At 46.8% G+C, this 24,468-nt stretch overlaps 1 protein-coding gene across 7 annotated transcripts; it reads right to left on the bottom strand.

Moving 5' to 3' along the window:
- Positions 1–109: 109 nt before the first annotated feature.
- Hsf1 (heat shock transcription factor 1) lies at positions 110–24,428 on the bottom strand. 7 transcript variants are annotated; one of them, XM_034516115.2, is made up of 14 exons: positions 24,073–24,428; positions 5,006–5,114; positions 4,508–4,644; positions 4,136–4,260; positions 3,402–3,477; positions 3,267–3,328; positions 3,048–3,144; positions 2,809–2,942; positions 2,405–2,677; positions 1,884–1,967; positions 1,035–1,140; positions 893–958; positions 753–822; positions 110–674 (listed from the first exon to the last, which is right to left on the bottom strand). In XM_034516115.2, the coding sequence occupies exons 1-14, from the start codon at positions 24,187–24,189 to the stop codon at positions 469–471; spliced, it is 1,662 nt and encodes a 553-aa protein (XP_034372006.1). In that variant the 5' UTR covers positions 24,190–24,428; the 3' UTR covers positions 110–468. The 7 variants fall into 7 exon arrangements, with proteins under 7 accessions (XP_034372006.1, XP_076768378.1, XP_034372007.1 ...); XM_076912263.1 differs by having other exon boundaries at positions 2,405–2,665; XM_034516116.2 differs by having other exon boundaries at positions 2,405–2,662.
- Between the last annotated feature and the right edge of the window lie 40 nt (positions 24,429–24,468).

Here is a 24,468-nt window from a genome sequence, read left to right as displayed (position 1 = left end):
TCTGAACTTGCCTACATCTCCAGCTACCAGATCCCTCAGTGCAGGAGGAAACACACAGGCCACAGTAGAACCTGTCTGTTTATCATCTGCCCATCTCTGGGTGTATATGTATGTATATATGTTTGTTTGTTTATTTATTTATGAAGGGTTAAAGGGGACTCTCATGTAAAAATCCAAAATACAATTTTATGAACAACAACCTTCAGGGTCAGTCCAAGTGGCTGTGAAGCTCTGATCAGAGAGTAGACCTGGGGCGGGGGTGAAGGCAGCAGGTATGCATCCCTCAGGACCTTCCTCTTGCTTCAAGGTACTGCCCAGGCCTGAGTTCCATCTGTGCTCCACTGGGGTTGTTGTGGCTTGACCTAGGATCCCCTGGACTGCCCAACTGTTTTGTCTCCCCAGGACTAGCCATGTCCTAGGGATAGGTTGGGGGCCAGGCATTAGCCAGCCTGACAACTCCTGAGACCTCTAGGAGACAGTGGGGTCCTTGGCTTTGTGGGGTTCAGTGCCCGTCAGAAGAGAGATGGTAGGATCATCTGTGTAGTCATCTCCCTCAGAAAAGTAGGAGCTCTCCCCCAGCTCAAAGAGCACAGGCAGTTCACTGCTCCCTGTGTCCACAGCATCAGGGTCCAGCAGGAACAGTGGCTGAGCCGTGTAGTGCACCAGCTGCTTTCCTGTGGGGAATGGGTCAGGATGGTGGGGGTGGGCAAGTTGGAAGTGAGGGTTGGGAGTAGCACAGAAACTTAGTTTACCTGAGTCGGGGTTACTGTTCTCTGCCTCAATAGGCCTGGGAGGCTCTTGTGGAGAGAGAAGCTCCTGAATCTGTGGGACAGAGAACACAGTGAGGGTTGTTGATGGCCCCCTCTGCCCCCCACCCTGCCCGCCTACGCACGCTGGCCAGGCTGCTGTCCAGGTCAGGCAGGCTCATGTCGGGCATGGTCACCGAGGGGCTGAACAGCTGCAGGAGGAGGGAGGAAGTCAGGGTTGGCTTGTGGGCAGGATGGAGCAGGGTGGGTAGGGATGACCAGACTCACGTCCAGCAGGGCGCTGGTGTCCACACTGAAGCCGTGGCTGGTCAGCATGGTCTGTAGGTTGTCCAGGTTGGAGTCCATGGCATCCAGGTGATCACTTAGCTCGTTCCTGGCCCAGGGCAAGTGGGCAGGTGAACTAGTGCCCCAGGCTCCCACCCAGCCGCACTCATGCTAGAGAAGGGCTCTCCTTTGTTTGCAGTCCCCCAAGCAAGGTCCTTCTGCATAGCCAGCATATGCTGGGAGGACTGTGTGTGTATATCTCTGGGAAGCTGCCGAAAGGACAAGCTTGCCCATCATGGCTTGCTAATATAGCAAGGCCCATGGGCAGGACATCCTAGGAGGCTTTAGTAATTACTGAGGCTGGGCCAAGAAGGAGGTGGAAAAAAAGGACAAGGGGCGTTGGCTCTGGAAATGGATAGGAGGGCACATTTTTCAGGTTTGACAGTCTTGCCACTGTACCCGGAAGAGAGTAAGGAGAGGCAACAGGACTGTACTTGGCATGGGTAGAACTCCTTTAGACCAGAAAGCCTTAGGCCATGGACACACCTGAGCCATGGGCAAGGCAGTTAAAATAGCTCTGTAGGTGCCATGGGGCCTGCCCTACTCTGACAGGAAGCTCATTGTAGCAGCTTGTACTGGCAGCTGGGGCAGGCAGGAAACTTGTCTCTATTACAGCCATTGGCTTGTGCAAAGGGTAGTCAGTGGAGATGTCACAGTCAGAGCCTGTGAGACCAGCCCCTGGTGCTCTTCGCCAGGGAGGGCAAGTGCTATGCCCAGGTTGGGAACTGGTCCATGGCTGTGGGAGGGGGCCTGGCGGAGTCCTCCTCCCTCCCAAGTGGGGGCAGCGCTAACCCTGGCTGGACTCGGCCATGCAGAAAGGAAGAGGGGCAGGGGAAGAGGCGGGCGACCCCAGACATCTGTGGAGCGCGAGCCAAACTGCAAGATACAAAGACAAGAGCCCCCCCATTGCAGGCGGGGGACGGGGGGGTTTCTACGCCCACCGTCCTCGCTCACTCAGCTTTTGGGATGTGTCTGAGGGGTGGTGGTCAAGGGCTTTGACTCATCATTTCTGGTGTCAGGACTAGGGAGAATGACAGATCCAAAGATCTTGGGGCTTGCCATAAGAGAAGTTGATGGCAGTAGTCAAGGTGGCCCAGGAGGCAGGGGCATATCCCATTTCTAGTAATGTGGTTGGTCTCCCTCCCCAGCTTCAACCTCACTCAGGTCTGGGGGAACAGATCCAACCCATCACTCCCAGCAAACTGCAGGGATTGTGCCTTGCTAAAACATAGTTACCCTGTGTCCAGCCTGAGGAAATCCCATGCTGTTGGGGTTCAGAGGCTATAGGGAGGCAGGGTGGGCATAGCACTCACTTGTCTAGGCAGGCTACGCTGAGGCACTTCTCAGGGGTGGAGGGGGTTGGGAGTGCGGGGGCTTGGGCTCCGGCTGTGTCCATAGGGGCTGTGTTTGAGGCAGCAGGGGTAGGCTCGCTCTCTCGAAGGATGGAGTCAATGAAGGCAGTTGGGGACAAAGGAGTATCCACGGAGGATGGGCGCCCGGGGCTCGTCTCTAGTAGTACCCGAGGGCTGTGAGGTGGGCTGGGGGGCTCTTCCTTGACACGAATCAGGGTGCTGCTGGACAGAGGCCTGAACATGTTAGACAATGACAGACATGTTAGAAGGAGCCTAAGTTAGTTCCACCCATTTCTAACCTGCCCAAAGTCCATAAAGGCTGACCCACTCAGGTGATAGGAGGGACAAAGGTACTGCAGCCCCACCTCTCATCTATGCTCCTGCCTGGGGAGGCCAAAGGGCTGCTGGGGGCCAGCTCAGTGATATCGGAGATTATGGGTCCAGAGCTGGTGACAGCATCAGGGTAAAGGCTAGAGCTGCTGTAGGCTGGAGATTGAGCCTGCAATTAAAGACAAAGGCCACATGCAAGGCATACCCGTGGTAGCCTGGGCCACCCAGCACCCACTACACACTTACTGGCAGTCCCATGGAGCTTGGTGCTTACTGAGTATGGGCCAGGACCATGGACATGCTCCAGGGAGTACTGTCGACCATACTTGGGCACAGAGTGTGCTGAGCTGCTGTCACTCAACATCAGAGGGCTGCAGGGAAGAGACAGGTCAACTGTCTACACAGACCTTGGTGGTGCCCAGGATATACAGCAAGCAGAGGACACCAAAGCGCAGGGTCAGAGTGGACAGTGTAGACATTCCCAGAGCCTCACATCTTTCTCTTCACCCCCAGGATCCGGTTCGACTGCACCAGTGAGATCAGGAACTGAATGAGCTGTGGGGAAGAAAGGATATAGTCACCCTGGCCCAGTCATGCAGGGGACCCACCTACCACCAGCCCTGCCCACCTTGTTGACAACTTTTTGCTGCTGGGCATGCTTCTGTCGAAGGCTGGCTACCTCCCGCCACAGGGCCTCGTTTTCGCTGCAACACATTGCTGGGTCAATTGGGTCACATTAGAAGAGCCAGAGTCAGGCTGTTGACGGACAGGGCTGGACCAGATGAGGGCTCACTGCACCACTGATTCCCTAACTCCGCTCTACTTACAGGGCAGGATTCAAGTGTCAACCAGGACTGAGGGGGGCATAGATAGAATCTGATGGCACACCTTAGGATCCTATCCAAAATGGGGGACTTATCACATACTGGCTAGACACACAGGGCAGGACTCTGGGAAAGATACTAAACTGCAGCTTACCCTCAGTTTGGGGGTAAAAGGCAGCTGTGAACTGTGATGCCGTGTACTGAGTGATAAAGGGGGAGTTGGAGTCACTGTGAATAGAGAACAGTGGGGCTGGCCCAAGGACTGTTGTGGTCAGCTCCTGCCAGCCCTGGTTTTCAGGGAGGCACCTGGAAATAGGCTTTGTATGCTCAGATCCTAAAAATGGGAAGCCCGGCAACGGAGTGAGAAGTGGGTGCAGTGGGAGACCTCTAACCCCATTTTATGTTTGGAGATGTACAGGACAAGGTTTTGCCATAGAAACAAGGCAGGCTGGGAAGCAGGAAGGAGGCTTGAATGGCAGGGTGGGTGGGGTAGGAGACCCAAAGCAACCTGGCCACCCTCCTGAGCCTGGGGACCTACTGCTTCATGGCCAGGAGCTTGGAGTCCATACACTCCTGTTTCCCCTTCATCAGCTGCACATCTGTCAACAGCCTGGTGACACTGTCCTGGCGTATTTTTATGTCCTCACTCTTCAGGGTGGACACCTAAGAGGTGGGGCATACAAGAGTCCAAAGTGGCTCTGGAGTGTGGTAGGCTCCTGTGCTTCACCTAGGCATCCAGGGAATGAGGAGGATCTGGGAAACACTGGGAAGAGGGAGGTGGTCAGAGATAGATAAGCACAGGCTATGCTTTTAGGCTAGCCCTGCAGCACTACTAGATACTGCTCCCAGCCCATAGCCTACAGGGATATCTGAGGACAGGGAGGGGCTGTACTCAGGACTGGTGACTCACGCTGGTCACTTTCCTCTTGATGTTCTCAAGGAGCTGTTCCTGGCCACGTAGGAAACAAGGATGCTGGAACTCGGTGTCATCTCTCTCAGGCTTGACCAGGCCACCCTGCTCAATGTGGACTACTTTTCGGAAGCCATCTGTGCATATAGGGGTGGGAGGAGTTCTGAGGGCCAGGGACCAGACCTTCAACAGCCGAACCATGGCCTAGGGCAGGCAAGGGGCCTCCTAGAAAACTGAAATTCTGACTGGTGTCCATTTACCATAGCAAGTTAGTCTTGGTTGGAAAGACCTTGTCCCGGCACAGCTTCCCCTCTTGCAAATGGAAGTGTGATTATTAGGTCAGGGCCTCATATCCTATACTCTTCTCTGGAGAATTCAGGCTCAAACTCACGAGGACCCTTCCTTAGCCAACCCAGGCCTCCATCCCTTAGCAATATGCTGGGGTCTGTTTCTCCACACCTAGGGAAGCAGGCATACCATCCTGCAGGAGGTACTCACACATGTTGAGCTGCCGCACGAAGCTTGCCATGTTGTTGTGCTTGAAGTACTTGGGCAGCACCTCCTTGGCAAACTGGCCCTGGTCAAACACGTGGAAGCTGTTCCCACTCTGTCAGGAGACACATGGGCAGATCATATGTAGCATGTGCCATAACATTTCCATTGTGTCCTGAAGCGTCTCTCCATGTGTGGTGGGCACTGTACATTCTCCTTCCATAGAAGTAGCAGAAGGTGAGCTCAACCTTAGGACTGGCTGGTATCCAAGCCATGGAACCTAGGTCTGATCAGTGAGGACCATGTAGCCAGAGATAGGATCTTAACTCCCTGGCAGTTTTCAGTTGCTAGGTTTAGACTCATAAATTACCCACAGCATTCTGGTCATCTTTAGGGATTGACTAGAATTTAGTCTTAATCAGCAAACTTTAAGAATAGCTAAGATCAGCTGGAGACATAGTCCAGTGGTTTGAGTGCTTACTGGTCTAATAGAGGAGCTGGATTTGTTTCCCTGCACTTATATGGCAACTCACAACTGCTGGTAATTCCAAGGTCTGTTCTTCATGGGCTCTTGCATACATGTGGCACACATATATATGCTAAATAATATATATAAGAACAGACACACACACACACACACACACACACACACACACACACACACACACAGCTCCAAACTGTGGCAGTCAAAACAGGCATGAAGTTGTTGCTGCTCTGGAAGACAGTCTTGATCAGAAATAACACCTTATTTTTCAACCTAAGATGAAAACCTGAGATTGTTGAATACTGGGGCTGTACTTCTGTACTAGTGCTTTCCTGAACACAGTCCAGAACCACTAGGAGGGGCTGAAGGGCCATGGCAACTCAGAGGCATTTAATTCTGGAGTGGGGGGGGAGGAGGGGGGACAGTGGGTAGGGGACAGTATTTTCATGGATGTGCAAGACAAATCAACTAAGGAACCGGTGTCTTCATTGGAGTGGGAGGACTATAATACTGACATTTAAAAATAAATCAAAAGGATCCCAAGGTGTTGGAATTACCACCAAGGCTGCTTTCCAACATGCAGAGCAGTGAAACAGGCTTAAACAGAAACAGTAGGGGAAGTGAACACAGGAGGAGGAGACTCCTAAGCAGCAGGGAAAGCACGGGTAGGAGTGTGATATCAGTGAGAGCAAGAGGCCCTTTATACTAACTGTGTAGTCCCCATTCTTCCCTCAGCTGTGGACCAGTGGCAGCAATAGCACTGAGAACATGGGCGAGAGCACTCAAGGGCTTGGTGCTAGAAGACTCTCAAAGTAAGGTTAGCTTTGCTGGACCTGAGACCAATCAAGAGACATAAAGGAGCAGATGGAGGAAGCTTGTTCTCAGTTGCTGAGATAATGTATAGCACAGGCTAGCCAGAAACCTTAAAAGGTTGTGAATGAGGGATCATTATGGATTCTGAAATATTCCTGGGAATTCAAATGCTATGCAGACGTTAGAGCTGTGCACATACTCAGGAAGACCTATGAAGGCCATAAGCTCTCCCTCTGGCACAAAGGTAAAGTAGGATAGAAAGTTGGGTTGTCACTCCTAGGCTATGTGTTCACGACGGGAATCTGCATAAAAAGATGGGGCCTCTCTAGGTTCAGGAAAGACAGCAAACTCACTGGATCCAGCTTTTTAAAGGAAATTTCAGTTCAACTCACTCAATTAAGTCAGCTGGACAAAGTGCAATGGCTACCAAGAACACAAACATGACATAATTAGTCCAGGGAACTCACCAGAACCAACAATGAATGGCATAATGATGAAAGTGAGAGATGCAGGGGATGTTGCACTTTCACAGTAACCACCACATACCAGCAGAGAGTCAGAACCAATGAGGCATTTAAACAAGAAGCTGCGGCTGGGACTGGTGCAATGTCTCGGCAGGCAACCACTGCTAAGCCTGGCAGCCTAAGTTCAATCCATGGTACCCAGGTACACAGTAGGAGAGAGCCGACTTCACAAGTTGTCCTCTAACCTCTACACACATGTATGTGTATACTTAAACTAGTGTGGAATGACTTTGCTGACTGCAAGGTCTTTCCCTGGTCTTGAGTTTGCAGTTGAATTATGAAGTAACCATTATGAATACCCTTTAATTTTTTTAAAGATAAATTTAATCAAAAAGAGAAGCTATAGCTTCTAGTAGGAAAGAAAAGAAAAGAAAAGAGAAAAGAAAAGAAAAGAAAAGAAAGGAAAGGAAAGGAAAGGAAAGGAAAGGAAAAGAAAAGAAAAGAAAAGAAAAGAAAAGAAAAGAGCAACTGATATACCCCCTATGTTGGAGTATATAGATTCTAACTTTTAGTATGGCCAAAGACCCGAAGAACTACATGAAGGCCTAGGTATAAGGATGATGTCCTACTAATGGGGAATCTCAGCAAAGCAATAAAAAGTGAAAAAGAAACACCAAGTTGATATTCTGGATTTGTAAAGCACAACTCAGGTTAAAAATTCACCTGGGGACTCAAGAAGATGAGAACAGGGAGAAGAGACAACTGAGGCTATGGACTGAAGACAGCCATTGGGAGTGGGCTTCCACATTTAAAAAGCCTATTCCAGACCCAGTCAGTCAGTCTCTGGATCAGGACATAGCTTTCAATTACTCTAGTACTATGCATGCCACTATGCTCTCTGCTTTGATGATAACAGATTCTCTAAAACCGTAAGCAAACCCCTAGTGAAATGTTTTATAAGAGTTGCGGTTCTGGAGTCTCTTCACAGCAATAAAACAGTGACTAAGTGAATACAATGAACAGAACTGAGAAAGACCTGTAAGGCATCATCAGACCTTCAATACTTAATGGGTGTCTCAGAAGATGAGACTGGACAAATGACTATAATTTAGAAAAATTGATCAATAACACACCAAATCTGATGAAAAACATCCAAGAAACTAAATGAACTTCAAACAGAAAAAAAACTAAAAGGGAGTCATACACGGTCACTCCATAATCCAACTGCCAAACTCAGGACCAGGGAAGAGGGGCCTTGCAAACAGCCAACTCACAGCCATATCAACACAGATGGTAGATGACCCACTGATCAGCTGCAGGATGAATCAGGAATTCATATCCTTGAAGATGGAAGGAAAGTCTCATTGGACTGGGACTGTGGAGCTTTGGGACAGTGCTTCCTCTCCAGTAACACAAAGTTTGTTTAGATCAATTAAAGTCCCTGAAATTGTTCCACATGCATCAAGGAAAAAGAGCGACCAATGAAACCACTAGAACCCACTGGATCACTGAGTGTCTTTCACAAACTACAGTCTACTATCCCTGGCACTAACCCCCATATCACATGCTGCACTCTGGAAGGTGTGGCTAAATTGTAGGACTCCTTCTCCTTAGTTTTGTCAAGGTTTAAGGATACTTCTGGAAGGATGTGTCTTTTCTATCTATAGGTTGAAGAGATCACATTACTGCTTGGACATGTCTTCCACCTCACAGTGTTCCCAGATAAGAGACCCTAGTTCCAGGGGCAGAGAAGACCAGTCCAACCACCCTCACCTTAGTTGGCAGGAAGGACAGAAGATGCACAGTTAAGAGTGTTCAGCTGGGAAGTGTAGTAGCTATAGTCCATAAGGAAGGGGCTCTAGCTCACTTGAGGTCAAACAGTATTGGAGAGCTCAAGCCCCAGTATGAGCCAACAATGTGAGCTGAGCTCCAGGCAGTCTGCCTGATGGGAAAAAGTAAGCGAAAGAGCCTTTGGGATTAGAATGTAAGACTAACTCAAACCTGCTTTTGCTCAACGAACCCACTAAAATACCCCAAGAAAAGCAGTCTGACAACCTCACTAATGCTCACAAATTTAACTGGATCTGACTGCCTAATAACCCATGTCTCAGAGCATCACATAAAACAGCAGCAAGACCAGGCAGTAATTGCTGGTGTTTCAATGCTGAATGCGACAACTTCAAGGCAGTGAATGTCATCAAGGAGAAGCAGTCTTTCTGAAGCAGCCTGGCCAAGTCACAAGCAGTAAGGAAGCAAGATGATTTAGCCACCATTGAGTCCTATAATATACTAATGACAGAAAATGCAAGACCAACAGAAACTGAAGTGTGACTCACACATAGTGGACAAGGAGGAACAGCAGAGACTGCCCACCAAGGACAAGACAATAAACTTAACAAAAGATACAGTGTTGCTGTAAACATGCTGAAGGGACAGAGAGATGGCTCAGCAGTTAAGAGCAGCCGCTGTTCTGCAAAGGACAAGGTTCAGTCTGTAGCACCTACAGAGTAGCTTACAAGTCTGTATCTCCAGTTCCAGGGGATTGAACACCCTCTTCTGGCCTCCATGGGCACCAGGCATGGATACAGTGCATATATGTGTAGGTAAAACACTCATACATGTGAAATAATAAATACGCTCAGAGAAACAAGGAAGTAATGTTTGAAGCAGCAAAAGAAGAGCCATTGAACAGAGCGTTACTAATAGAAAATGTCCCAAGGGAGACTCTGCTTCAAACCCACCACAGAACGCTGATCAGTAAGCACAGTACATTTGAATGCAACAACAACAAAATAAGGAAACTTAAAAAAAATAGATGAAAGAAAACAGGGAAATAGGAGAAAAAGATATGACTGGGAATTACTTTTGAAAAAAAACCCTCTGCAGACTTAAGGTACTAAAGAAACTATCTCAGCACTTCACATGTACAGGCTTTTTTTTTTTTTTTTAGACAGGGTTTCTCTGTGTAGCCCTGGCTGTCCTGGAACTCACTCTGTAGACCAGGCTGGCCTCGAACTCAGAAATCCGCCTGCCTCTGCCTCCCAAGTGCTGGGATTAAAGGCGTGCGCCACCACTGCCCGGCGGCTTTTTGGTTTTCCATTATGAACTATGCAAATCATCATAAAGTATCCATACAGGATTTATGTCACAGTAGTTACTATAAATCATCCAGGAATAACTTAAACTACATGGGAAAATATGTGTAGGTTCCATGAAAATACTACTCTAGAATATCAACGGAGGACTGTATTTAATACTTAACTCACTTGAGCAACTGTAAAAGGAGTTATTTTTGTTGTTGTATTTTGTTTTCTGGGGGGGGAGGGAGTTCAAGATAAGATTTCTCTGTATAGCCCTGGCTGTCCTAGAACTCACTCTGTAGACCAGGCTGGACCTGACCTCACAGAGACCTGCCTAATGCTGGGACTAAAGGTGTGTACCACCACCCAGTAAGAAGGATGTATTTCAAGTTTTGAAGTTTTCAAGTCAGTACAGACTGTTCTATCCAGCAAAGATATCTGGCACAATGGAAGGAGAAACAAAAACTGTGTAAAGGAGGTCATAATCAGTAAGATCTACAGAACATACTTCAAGGAATCCTTCAGGATTCCACTTTTCCACTGAAAAGGAGACCACCCACGAAGCCAAAGGCAGGAATAAATCATAGTAGAATAGAATAGCAGTTAAGCAAGACAGAAAGGAAAAACCCCAAATACCACAAAACCAACAAGATGCCAGGCATTAGTATACACCTCAAATAAGTAACTTAATGATATCATATCTTAGAGCCCCAGAAAAAGAATAGGCCAAACCCAAAATCTTTATTGAATCTTAGTGTAGAAATTAGTGAAATGGAGAAAAAAAATCCAAAAAGTCAAAAAAAAAAAAAAAAAAAAAAAAAAAAGAAACAAAAAACAAAAAACTTGATTACAAAGAATAGAAAGGAAAAAAAAAAGAGAGAGGAGGTTCTTTGAAAGGATAAGGAAGACAAACCCATTGCTAGGCATGGTGGCACATACCTTTAATCTGAGTACTTGGGTGGGAGGCAGAGGCAGGTAGTCTGTCAGTTCAAGGCCAGCCTAGTACATATAGTGAATATCAAAGATGACAGGGTTATATAGAGAGACCCTGTCTATACAAAATAAAACAAAACAAACAAAAGGATTGACAAATCTCTGACCAAACTAGCTAAAAGGAAAAGATGGACCATCATTTTGAGACATATACCACCCATATGAGTTAAATCAAGTTAAGTAATTTAGATCTATAACAAAAAGTGAAATTCAAGCAGTAATTAAACTTCCAAAAGATACAGAATGTTCAGGCTTTTTTTTTTTTTTTTTTAAAGATTTATTTATTTTATTTATATGAGGACACTGTGGCTGTCTTCAGACACACCAGAAGAGGGCATCAAATCCCATTAGAGATGGTTGTGAGCCACCATGTGGTTGCTGGGAATTGAACTCAGGACCTCTGGAAGAGCAGTCAGTGCTCTTAACCACTGAGCCATCTCTCCAGCCTGAATGTCCAGGTCTTGATGGGTTTATTAGTACATTTTACCAGATCTACAAAGAACTGACACCAAAGCTTTTCAGAGTATTCTAGAAAACATCAAAGGAAGGAGCACCACCCAACTACACTTTTCTCTTAATGATGTGGGTCTCTGAGTATGTGCACATGAGCACACATGAAGGCTAGGGATATTGGATCCCTCTGGAGCTAGAGTTATGGGCAGTTACGAGCTGTGTGATGTGCGTGCTGGGAACTGAACTTGGACCCCCTGTAAGAGGAGTGCACACTCTTAGCGTAAGCCACTGAGCTGTTTCTCCAGCCCTAACCAAACTCTTGTTAGTAAAGTATTACCCTGATACCCAACGCAGATAAAAGCACAGATAAAGCCAAGTGCCTTTAATCTCAGCACCAGAAGAGAGGCACAGGCAGCAACCTTTGTGAGTTCCAGACAGGGCTACAGAGAGAAACCCCGCCTTGAAAAAAAAACAAACAAATAAACAAACAAACAATCCATCTTTGGATACGAGATTACCTAAAAAACAAACCAAAACAGTAGCCCTCCTATATACAAATGACAGACTAAGAAAGAAGTCAGGAGCCGGGCAGTGGTGGCGCACGCCTTTAATCCCAGCACTTGGGAGGCAGAGGCAAGTGGATTTCTGAGTTCGAGGCCAGCCTGGTCTACAGAGTGAGTTCCAGGACAGCCAAGATTACACAGAGAAACCCTGTCTCGAAAAAACAAAACAAAACAAAACAAAAAAGCCCAAACAAACAAAAAAAGAAATTAGCCAGGGAAACAACACCCTTCCCAGGAGCCACAAAAAAATACAAAATTTGTTGGGATAACCCTAACCAACCAAGTGAAAGACTTATATAACAAAAACTTTAAATCTTTAAAGAAAGAAATTGAAGGAAATATGGAAAGCTCTTCCATGCTCATGGATCAGTAGAATTAACATAGTAAAAATGGCCTTCCTACTAAAAGCAATTTACAGATTCAATACAATCCCCATCAAAATTCCAACACAATTCTTTACAGTCCTTGAAAGGACAATTTTCAATTTCATATGGAAAAACAAACCAAAAAACCAAAAATCTAACCCAGAATAGCTAAAGCAATCCTGAACAATAAAAGAACTTCCGGAGGTATTACCATTTCTAACCTCAAGCTGTACTACAGAATAGTAATAAACACTGCATAGCACTGGTACAGAAATAGGCATGTTAACCAATGGAATCGAATCAAAGACCCTGAAATAAACGCACACACATTTGGACAGTTGATTTTTAACAAAAGGCAAAACCATACAATGGAAAAAAGAAATCATCTCCGACAAATGGCGCTGGTCTAACTGGATGCCCACATGTAGAAGATTGCTAAGAGATCCTTATCTATCGCCCTGCACAAAACCCAAGTCCAAGTGGATCAAGAACCTCAACATAAAACTGGATACGCTAAATCTGATAGAACAGAAAGAGGAGAGCAGCCTTGAACTCGCTGGTACAGGAGACAACTTCCTGAACAGAACACTAGTGGCTCAGGCTCTAAGATCAATTAATTGATAAACGGGACCTCATGAAACTAAAGAGCTTCTGTAAGGCAAAGGACAAAACGGCAGCCTACAGATTGGGAAAGGGTCTTCAACCCTACATCTGACAGAGGGCTAATGTCCAAAATTTATAAAGAACTCAAGAAGTTAGACACCAACAACACAAATAACTCTTTAAAAAAATGGGGTACAGAGCTAAACAGAATTCTCAACAAAGGAATCTCAATGGTAGAGAAGCACTTAAAGAAATGTTCAAAGTCCTCAGTTCATCAGGGAAATGCAAATCAAAACAATTCCATCTTATACTGGTCAGAATAGCTAAGATCAAAAACTCAAGTGATAGCACATGCTGGCAAGGATGTGGAGCAAGGGGAACACTCCTCCATTGCTGATGGAGTACAAACTTGTACAACCACTTTGGAAATCAATTTAGCGGTTTCTCTGAAAACTGGGAATAGTTCTACTTCAAGACCCATCTATACCATTCCTGGGCATATACCCAAAAGATGCACTACCACCCACAAGGACACTTGCTCAACTATGTTCATAGCAGCTTTATTCGTAAAAGCCAGAATCTGGAAACAACCTAGATGTCCCTCAACTGAAGAATGGATAAAGAAAATGTGGTCTATTTATATAATGGAATATTATGCAGCTGTTAGAAAAAAATGACATCATCAAACTTGCAGGCAATGGATGAAACTAGGGAAAAAAATCATTCTGAGCAAAGCAATCCAGACCCACCTACAAGTGGATATTAGCTGTTAAGGACAATCACAATAGAATCCAGAGACCCAGGGAGACTAAGTAACTAGGAGGGCTCAAGGGGCACACCTGAGTCTCCCTGGGAGGCAGAGAGAGATTTGTGGGTGGACTAGGGGTGTGTGTGCATATGAGGAGGACTCAGGTTGGGGAAGGAGGGTCTGAAGAAGAGCTGACTGGACTCTGGGAGGTTTAGGGCAATGTGGAAACACAGCAGTTAAAACTTCTTGGCACTAATGACGCTGACCCTAGCAAGGACTCCTAGCAATGGAGGGTATGGAGCCTGGCCCAGCCATGTCCTGTTACCAGATGTGGTGGTTTGAATATGCTCGGCACACTCATGGAGTGGCCTTGTTAGAGGAAGTGTGTCACTGAGGCTTTGAGACCCTCCCTGCTGCCTGGAAGCCAATCTTCTAGATACCTTCAGAACAAGAGGTAGAACTCTTAGCTTCCCACCATAATGGTAATGGACGGAACCTCTGAACCTGTAAGTCAGCCCCAATGAACTGTTGTCCTTCATAAGAGTTGCCATGGTCATGGTGTCTGTTCAAAGCAATGACACCCTAAGACACCAGGTAAGCCTGCCAGTTTTGGTGCTATGACGCCTGTCCTGCTTGCAAGGTGTGCTGGGGCTCAAAGCACATGGGAGTGGCCAACCAATGACTGATCTAACTTGATGTCCAAACCATGAAAGGGAGCCCATGCCTGACATTTCCAGGATGGCCATGATTTACAAAAAAAAAAAAAAGCCAATGAAATTATTCCTAATGATATTCTGTGCAATCATCATCAGAAAGGCTTTCCCAGGCAGCTGATAGATGAAAACATTAGGTGGCGCTTGAGGAAGTCCTCGGAAGAGGAGGAAGGATTCTAGGGGTCACAGAGGTCAAGGACACCAGAACACAGCACACAGAATCAACTAAGAAGGGCCCAAAGGTGCTTACACAGACTGAAGGGGCATCACGGAGCCTGCATGGGTCTGCACTAGGACCCCTGTAAACACACTGTGGTTGTTTAGCTTGTTTTTGTGACTTCTAATAGTGGGAGTAGGAGTGTCTGTCTTTTTCTTCTTCTAGGACCCTTTTCCTCCCACTGGGTTGCCTCACTGAGCCTTGATATGTGGTTTTGTGCCTAGTCTTACTGTGACCATGCTTTGTTATGTTCAGATGATATTACTGGGAGGCTTGCTCTTTTCTGAAAGGAAATGGAGGAACAGTAGATCTGGGGGAGAAGGGAGGTGGGGGAGACTGGGAGGAGTGGAAGGAGGGGAGGCTGAGATTGAAATTATTGTGTAAAAATAAGTAAAAAATAAATAAATAAATAAATAAAATCAGAGCCAGGCAGTGGTGGTGTATGCCTTCAGTTCCAGCACTTGGGAGTTCAAGGCCAGTCTGGTTTACAGAGTGAGTTCCTGGACATCCAGGGCTACACAGAGAAACCCTGTCTTGTACCCCTCCTCCCCTCAAAATAATTACACACCGATTTCAGTGATGAATATAGATGCAAAAATTCTTGTGAACTGAATTTAAGAACACATTTAAAAGATCATTCACCATAAGCAAGCTGGCTGTACTTTAGGTACGGACTTCTTGAAGAGGAAGGGAGTCAGTGGCTCAGGATATAAGGTCAATAATTGACTAGGACCTCATGAAATTTCAGAGGTTTTAAATAGCAAAGGAAACTGTTAAATGAGTAAAGAAGCAGCTTTCAGAACTGGAAAAAAATCTTTGCTAGCTATACATCTGACAAATAAGTCTGTGAGATGACACGGTGAGACCCTATCTCAAAGAAACCGACCAAACAAAACCCCCACCCCGAACCCCCCACCACAACCACTACCACCACCCAAAACAAAATCAAAGCTGGGGACGGTGGGGGTAGGGTGTGCCCTCAGGAGACAGCGGCAGGCTGTCTGAGTCTGAAGCAGCACACAAGCACCCTAATTCCAGTAGAGCATCAAATGCCTTTCCACCTCCATGGGCACCTGAGCATAAACTCATGCAGGCACACGTACATACACAAAATAAGTAATTTTTTTTTTTTAAAGAAAATAAAATAGGGAAGAAAAATGGGGGCACTGGGCACAATGCAGGTAATAACTGCTTCTGACAATGCTTTTATTGTAGAGACAGTTTGGTAATGCCATCCCAGCCAGGTGGTGGTAGCACACATCTTTAATCCCACCACTCAGGAAGCAGAGGAAGGTGGATTTCTTTGAGTTCAAGGTCAGCCTAGTCTACAGAGTTAGGTCCAGGGCAGCCAGGGCTACATAGAGAAACCCTGTGTTGAAAAACCAAAAAACAAAACACAGCAAACAACAAATAACCCAAAACATCTTTATTGTTCAATATACCACACACTTTGGTTACAAGACAGAGAGAAACCAAGTTGGAGTTTATCTAGAAATTTATTCCAGCTAGCAAGCTTCCACGCCTCATTTATGAAAGCTGCTTAGAAAGACCCTATATTCTACAATACTGACTTGCTGAGCAAGATTTGTCCCATGGTATAGTAGTGACATGAATATACAGCAGTAAGCAACCCTGCTGAGTTTGAAGTCTACTCAAATTTATACCTGATACTGTAAACCTGGTCAAAAGCCCATGACTGAAATTTGAGTCCCTGGGGGAATCTACTACTGATGTTTGCAAATTGGACATGTTGTCAAATGGTCTTCTAAATATTTATATTTATATCCATAGATTAGTGCTATTCTCAACCTTTGCTTAAAAAAAAAAAATCTATTTTTGCAATGGGCAGTAGTTAAGGTAGACTCAATGAATGACTTTCAGTGCCCGCCAGGCCTAAGAGGGACATCTAGACCACTCTACTCCACACCAAGGCTCAGGGAAGGTCACTGGTCAAAGAGCTGAAAGAATGTACAAATGGGCAGATGGGACAGGGCTTGGTTATGGCACTGATGAACGAAGGGCAGCTGGTGCTGGCCTGTAATCAACAGAGACTGCTAACATTCCAGCACACACAGGGAGGAGGCTCAGGAGGCACTAAGGCTGAGGCACTACTAATTGGTAGTGGCTGCTGGGGGAGGAGGAGAGGGTAGAGTCATTGTTCTTAAGGGGCATAGCCAATGGTAAGTTACCCATAATCCAATAATACCTCACACCTGTGCACGTCCAAACACGACTGATTGAACTCAGTGGGTTTTAATGGAAAAAATAAATGAAAGAAGGAAGAAAAGATTTGTGCAATGGTGCAACAGTGGGAAGAGGGGCTGCAGCGGGAATAGGAAGGGAGAAGAGAGGAATAAGGGGTTTAAAAAAAAGGGGGGAGAGAGATACATTCCGGCCCTAACCTCCATACCTGGGAATGTAACTATCTGTAAATTGGGCCGCTGCAGATGTGATGCCATATTGGAAAACAGTGGATCCTTAATTTGAATGGACTAATGTTCTTACAAGAAGAAAGCCAAATAAAGTTAGTCACTCAGGGAGAATGCCAAGCAATGACAAAGACAGACTGGAGTCATGCAGCTATAAACCAAGGAATAACCACAGAGTAACAGCAACCACCACAAGTGGGAATCGCACAGAAGGGCATCCTCCGCAGGCTCTCTTTGTACAACGGAAGTGCTCTCTGGGTGACATTTATCATCCGCCCTCAAAACTCAGAACACAACCCACTCCACCTTAGGATGGAGCTCTTACCTGCTCACAGTGGCTACCAAAGACTTGTGTTTTCTGATACTATTACAAATATTTCAACTAAAAGACAAAAAAAGATTATGTGCGTGTGTATATGTCTGAAGAGGCCAGACGAGGGTATCAGATCCCCTGGAGTAGAGAGTGACAGGTGGTTGTCAGCCGCCCTGTCATGGGTACTGGGACTGAATTGGGAATTGGGTCCTCTGTGAGATCAGGAAGCATTTAACTGCTGAGCCTTCTCTTTAGCCCTACCACAGCTCAATAATAATTCATTGTTCATATGTAGATATATAATTCACTTCTGTGTATTGACCATGGATCTGTGATCTAACAAACTTGTATAGGTTCTTTAGGATTTCCTAAGTAAATTATCCGGCTATCTTTGAACAGTCAGTCTTACTGCATCCTGATTTGTGCTGTATTAAGTCTTACACATGGGCTTTCTTCAGTTTTTATCTACTTTCTAATGCCCGAGTGCTGCTCAATGGTTTTAACTCCTTAACAGCTATCATGATTTTCTAGGGCTGGTGAAGTTGTGATGAAGCCAATGTTTATCTTTGAGCCTCAGTGGCTTATGGATCCTCTTTTGCTGACCATAAGCAGTTTTAGGAAGGGGGTGTTATAACTTATAATTGTATATAATGAAAATCTGTCAGTGGAATTAAGGGAGCCATGACCAGGCAGAAGTAGTTGTCTAACACGGCTAGTAAACTGAAATACAGTTGTCAGTAAACAGTGACTCTTATTTCTAGTCTGTGATCTTATTTTCTACAGACCAACAACTTGAAATACATACAGAATTCTGTCTGAATACATTTTATACAGAGCCAACCTGAAGCTATGCATATTTTCTCAAAGGTTCCATGATTCCAGAAGCTTAACAGCCATGGTGTTCCATGAAGTGTGTCACCTGCTCTCTGAGTATCTGCCAGTCACAGTCCTTGCCATTTTAGTTTCTCTGTATCTCCACAGATGAGGCTGATGATGTATTTGCCCCCTCTCTTGAGCTTAGCTGCCTGGCCATTTTCTGGGTCCCAGAAGCTAGGGCTTTAGGAGCAGCAAGCTAGAGAATTGAAACAAGTGTCAGAACCAGCACATTCCTTTTCATGCCCAGCCACCAGCAACTCCAACCTCCACTGTCACCACACACACGGCCCAGTCAACTTTGTTTACCATGAGGTGTAGAAAGTTGGAATCGGGAGCCTGGCAGTACTTGTCGGCACCAAATTCAGGGGCTGAGTATCTCTTCTCTAACAGTCTGTGAGGCTAGCCTCCTCCTCCTGCTATAACTTGAAGAAAGTCTGCTGCCAGAGGCAGGTGCTAGCCTAGTCATTATGATCCAAAGAGAGCTGTTTCTTCCCTCTAGAGTAGCACATCCATAGCCCCCAAACTCTGGTTTTCCCTGTATACATACCTACTCTTACCTAAATGATCTAACCCCAGGCTGGATAAACTTTCAGTTAACAACTGTCTTCTAGCATGTCTGCAGTCCTCTAGCAAGCATACTAGAACACAGAGTATCTGTTCTTCCAAGGAGGCCTGCAATGACCTCTGGCTCCTGGATCTCTCTGTATCCCTACCTCCTTCCTCTGTGCGGCAGGAAGAAGTATGCAGGTCAGATCACAGAGTCCATCAGTATAAAGATCTCTGCTGGTTCTTTTCTCTGTGCAGAGGTAAGGAGGGACCCTCAGGTACAAATCCAAAATGACATTCTGAAAAAAAGCAAGTGACTAGGGAAGACTTGGGTGCAGGCCTGCAATCCTAGCTGCTTGAGAGACTGAGACAGGAGGATTACAAATTCAATGTCAGTTTGGTCAATTAGCGAGACCCTGCTTTAAAAAGGTCAAAGGAGGGCTGGTGAGATGGCTCTATGCACAAAGGCACTTGCCACCAAGCCTGAAGAGTTGAGTTTGATCCCTGACACTCACATGGTGGTGGAAGAGAACTGATTCCCTAAAGTTGTCATTTGACATCTGCCTGTACATTGTGCCACAGGAATGGTATACACACACACACACACACACACACTGCTGAAGCATTAGCTCAGTGACTAGTTAGTAAAGTGCCTGCATAACTCTAGCACCCATTCGGCAGTCAGAGCACTTGTTTTTGCAGAAGACCCAGTTCAGTCCCAGATATACTTGGTGGCTAACAATTGTCTGTATTCCAGCTCCATAGACCCTGATAACCTCTTCTGGCTTCCATAGTTACTTGAGTGCTAACAAAATACCCATACACATAAAATAATATTTTGGGGGGAGGGGGTTGGGGGTAGCGGTCCTTTTTGTGTAGCTCTGGCTGTCCTGGAACTCATTATGTAGACCAGGCTGGCCTCAAACTCACAGAGATCTACCTGCCTCCTGAATACTGGGATTAAAGGCATGAACCACCATGCCCAGCAATAAATCTTGAAATGAAAGACAAGGGCCAGGCATGGTGCATATCTTTAATACCAGCAGTTGGGAGGCAGAGGTAGGAGGATCTCTTTTAGTTTGAGGTCAACCTGGTTGGTCTACATGAGTTCCAGGACAGGGCTACACAGAGGGACCCTGTTCCAAACCCAAACCCAAAACAAATCAGAAAAAGAATTAGCACATACACAAATGGTGGCACAGCGGTGAGCATATGTAATCCCAACACTGAAGAGGCAGAGGCAGGAGCCCTGGAGCCCCTGGTTAGCTAGCCTATTACAATCAGTGAGCTCTCTTGGCCAGTGAAAAATCCTGTCTCAGAAAACAAGGTTGAGGGACTGGAGAGCAGACTACCTTACTGGCTACTTTTCCAGAGGACCTGGGTTTGATTGCTAGTACCTACATGGCAGCTCACAATCAATCACCTGTAACCCAAATTCCAGGGGATATGACACCATCTGGCCTCTGCAGAGACCAGGTACATGGTATATAGAAGTACACTCAGGCAAAACATATATATACATTAAAAATACACACCCCCCCCAAGGTGGAGCAGTGATGATATTTGACATATACACTACACACACTAGATAGGTAGACAGACAGACAGACACAGTACCTGATGGATTTGATTTTTTTTTTTTTTTTTGCTCCAAGCCAATCCTTTTGGCCTTAGTTTCCCTCCATACTAGAAGTACTGGATGAAGACTGTTGTGCAACACACTGCCTGACTGTTATTGCTAGAAGCACCAGAGCCTCCAGAACCTGCAGCACACATCACAACTTACCTCTGCTATACATGACCTCTGACATTTTAAGTCTGCTGCCAGGTATGTAAGGGTGGGGTCACTGGGCTTGTTAGTTCCTGCTGTCCATCTGCGAGTAAGCTCATCTGACTGTCAGAGCTTGGATAACGGGAGTGGCCCTGCTTGTGCTAGGAGTTCTGGATATCAACCATGGCTGAGACTCTGTTTTAAAATGCTTCATGTGATCCCATGAAGAATACTGAGGTGGATGGGCACCTTGCCCCTGTATTACTACACAAACTACTCGGTCTCCAACAGCCTACCCTGGGACCCAGCTCCTCCACAGTGGCTGTCTGAGTGAGCACTGGAATTCAAGAGACCTTGCTCAGTGGATCCAGTTTCTTCAATTACAGGGTTCTCCCAGATGCTCAACCCATAGTCATTGCTGTTCTCAAAGAGAACCACATCATTAGGCTGGGATTAGGGTGAGACTAGAGAGGCACCTAGCAACAAAATTCAAGAAGACCCTTCATTGTAAAGGCTATAAAAAAGCAGGATGTCTTAAAAATGAGACTTCAGTCCATTGTTTTTAAACTCCCTGAATATTTAAGGCTTCAGTTCCCCTCTGGCTCATTCTCCACTAGCTCTGGCACTTATTTGGCACAAATCACGTGGCCCTCTTCCTGCTTCTCAAGCCCCTCAGGCAGCTCCTGGGGCTAGCACACCGAAGTCAGCACAAAGGGCAAATGGAGCCGAGTTTAGATCTCTTTAGACCTAGTAGGACAACAATGCTTGGGTTGGTTAGTAGGTTAAAAACACGTTCAGGAGACGAAGAGATGGTTAAGTAGGAAAGAGAGCTTGCTGCACAAGCATGAATTTGGATTTCCTAGTACTCATGCAAAGCTGGGTGTGGCTGTGTGCGCTGGCAAGCCCAACACGGGGTGGAGTAGGCAGGATTGTTGGGGTTTGCTGACCAGCCAGTCCAGCTGACAACAGGCAAGTTCCAGGTTCAGTGAGAGACACTGTTTTAAGGGAACAGAGCAGAGGGATAGTGAGGACATCGGATGTTCCTCTCTGGACTTTATATACCATGCATTTGCACACGCGCGCACACACACACACACACACACACACACACAAATGCACATTCACCTTCTAAAAACTAGAAGAAAATAAAAAAAAAATTAAGCACAAACCACCACCACCACCTGTATTCTCTCAAGTTAGGCAAACTTATTTCTCATGTTTCTTTTTAACATTTCTAAAACAGGTGGGACAAATGACCTTACAAAATCGGGATAAAGGTTCTAAGCTTTTGCTTTTTTATTTAGGCTTCGTTTCCCGTTTCAAATGCACCTAAGTGGCTCTGCCAACAATCCTAGCAAAAGTCTTACTCAGGAAACACAGGAACCACAGCACAAAGGAGAAAAAGCTGGGGTTGAGAAATGACCCCATGGATTAACTGTAAGTATTCTGGCCTACTCATCTCTGGGCACTAGATCTGGAGGCAATTTTGGTACAAGGTAAAGAGAAGCCTACTGAGTGAGGACAATCCACATCTATGGTTATATGCTTGCATGGATCTTACTAGGATCCTAAATCTGGTCAAGGGTGTGCTGTTCCCCAGGATCTGTAGGAAACCCTTGGCTCTCCTGAGGTCCTTGTTCTTGTGGAGCAACTGTAACTGAAGGAAGGCCAGCAATGGGGACTGGAATACCATAGAACTGGAGAAAGGTAGTGACCTATCTTGTCTCCATGTAGTAGGAATGAGAAGCCAGACCTAGAAAAGCTCAGTTAAAGATTTTTGGGGCTCACTGGGCAGTGGTGGCGCACGCCTTTAATCCCAAAATTCGGGAGGCAGAGGCAGGCGGATTTCTGAGTTCCAGGCCAGCCTGGGCTATACAGAGAAACCCTGTCTTGAAAACAAAAAAGATTTTGGGGGCTTGACAGGCTCCCTGTTCCCTCAAGGAGGAGGATATGTCTGAGAAGGGTAAGACAATTTTTATCTGGAAGCCACTCAGAATAAGAATGTGGACCCCAAACCTCTTGCAGTGGAATGATGTTAAGAGGCTACCAAGACAATGTAAGTGCCCCACAGGACATGGGTCAGGAGCATTATGTCCTATCTGTGGGCCAGCCAGCCAGATCCAAGAGGTTCTGCTGTCTTTATGTGGCCAAGACGAGGATTTCCTTTCTCCATTTCGATGCCAGAGCTTGGTTTGTACACTCGTGGTCACGCCAGCCCCCACTGACTGCCATTCCACCGCTGCTCTGCACAGACTACTTGCCCATCCCTTCCAACGTGCTAACAAGGCTCACAGACGACATGCAGCTGTGTGGCTGAGGGGAGGTCACAGGGCAGATGAGATCCATCTTCATACTGAGAGGACCTCATCAGAACATCCTGTCCTAGAAGAATGTTCACTGACACCTCACCCACGTTTGTACCAATCTATAAGCAGACACAGCAGGCACACTACCAGACAGGATGGTCTTCCTAATAGGATTAAGCTCAGACTGTTTCAGAGGATATCTGGTATTCCTACTGGATCTAAGTAAGAAAGCTCTCTTTCAGTCAAAGAAAACAGAGGGGGGAAGTTGGGGAAAGATAGAACTGTAAGGTCATATTCTCTGCCCAGGAGTATAAAGTCTAGGAGAGGTTGTGAACTCAAGATGGCATTCTGGAAAACATGCTGCTCCTTTCTAGGGCTATGGTGAGAGAAAGGCCCACACATAGCCCATGGGATAACCACAAAGAAGGTCTGGTGAAAAGTGAAGTTCTGGGCTTTCTAGTCTTCTCTTTATTCCCAAGTACTCTTTAGGCAGAGCAGAGTTTAAACAAACAAGCAACTGAGAGGCAGAAGCCTTGGCCTCTACTTGCCACCCAAGCTTGTCTTCATTCTTGCCAGCTTAAAAAACTAGTGTGAGGGGGCAGTGCTCAGCAGAGTTGGAGAGGCCTGCCAGATTTGGCTTGCAGGAGGTCAAGTAGGTGGCATCTTGCTGCCTCCATCCCTCCAAAGGCTCCCTCTGGATCAGGACGGCCTATCTTCAGGTCACCACCATTTGCTAGCTCTGTGCTCTGGCCCTCAGAACCCATATGTGAACAGCAGATTCTACTTTCCAACTTGAGACACAAACGCGGGACCGCCTCTGCAAGCAAGCCAGAGATGCAGGTCCAGCAGGGTCTGCGGTGTACACAGCCCGCTGCCAGGCAACAGAATAGGGTCCGACACCGCCCTTTGAGGGCCGGGCAAAACTGTTCTGGCGCCTGGAGACTATCAGGGACGAGCTTAGGCTTCATATCCTCCTACTCTCGCTCTTCTTCCATGCATCGTTAGGCCTTCTACTTACTCTGAATGATTGCCTAAAAGCAGAAAGGCAGACGGCCTCTGGGAACTATTTCTCTGTGAGCAAAGACCCTGAACTGGAAGCCCCGTCCTTATCATCGTCCCAGTGAAATGTAGGATTTTGGGTCTCGGCCTACTCTCCGCGAGCGGCTCTGGGGGCGGGGCGCACTTCCTCCCCAGACAGCGGCGTTCTCCCTCTTGGATGCCAGGATGGCTGAACCTGAGTAAGCCCTACTACTCGCAGGCCGCTTCTCCTCAGCAAGGGCCCCTCCCGCAACAGGACCCTCCCTTGAAGGCCGCTCCGGCCCATGCCAGCTCCTACCGGGCTCCAGCAGATGAGCGCGTCTGTGTCCGGGTCGCTCACGAGGGTCCACAGCTTGGTTAGGAAGGCCGGGACGTTGCTGGGCCCCGCTGCACCGGGGACCACGGCCAGATCCATCTCGGACGAAGCAGGCAGAGGCTGGGGTGGCGTTCTAGAAGATTGGCTGAAGGCTGAGCTAGTGTCGTCGCTGCCCCTTCTGTCCGGGCCGCTCCGCCGCCCGCTGCGCACACACAGCAAGGCCTCGCATGGCCGCAGCCATCTTGCGACCGGCGCGCTCTCGCTAGGGCTGGACCTGTATCCCCTGTGCGCAGGCGCCGTGATCTTCCCTGCCTACTTTACAGGCCCTGCCCTTGGGTGGCCCTCCGCACCATACGCCTGCGCAAGATGGCTTCCGCC

This window comes from Arvicanthis niloticus, chromosome 13 (genome assembly GCF_011762505.2).
Source record: "Arvicanthis niloticus isolate mArvNil1 chromosome 13, mArvNil1.pat.X, whole genome shotgun sequence".
Taxonomy (NCBI): Eukaryota; Metazoa; Chordata; class Mammalia; order Rodentia; family Muridae; genus Arvicanthis; species Arvicanthis niloticus.
Note: the sequence above shows the minus strand (reverse complement) of the source record. Positions and strands in the feature narration are given on the sequence as shown.

Bases quoted from the DNA above. Each gene is read 5' to 3' on its own strand.
- Hsf1 (XM_034516115.2), bottom strand. From the start codon at position 24,189: ATGGATCTGGCCGTGGTCCCCGGTGCAGCGGGGCCCAGCAACGTCCCG. The intron at 5,115-24,072 runs GTAGGAGCTGGC...GTCTCCTGACAG, and splicing joins CGCTCATCTGCTGGAGCCCG to AGTGGGAACAGCTTCCACGT. The intron at 3,329-3,401 runs GTGGGCAGGGCT...TCTTCCCCACAG, and splicing joins AGCAAAAAGTTGTCAACAAG to CTCATTCAGTTCCTGATCTC.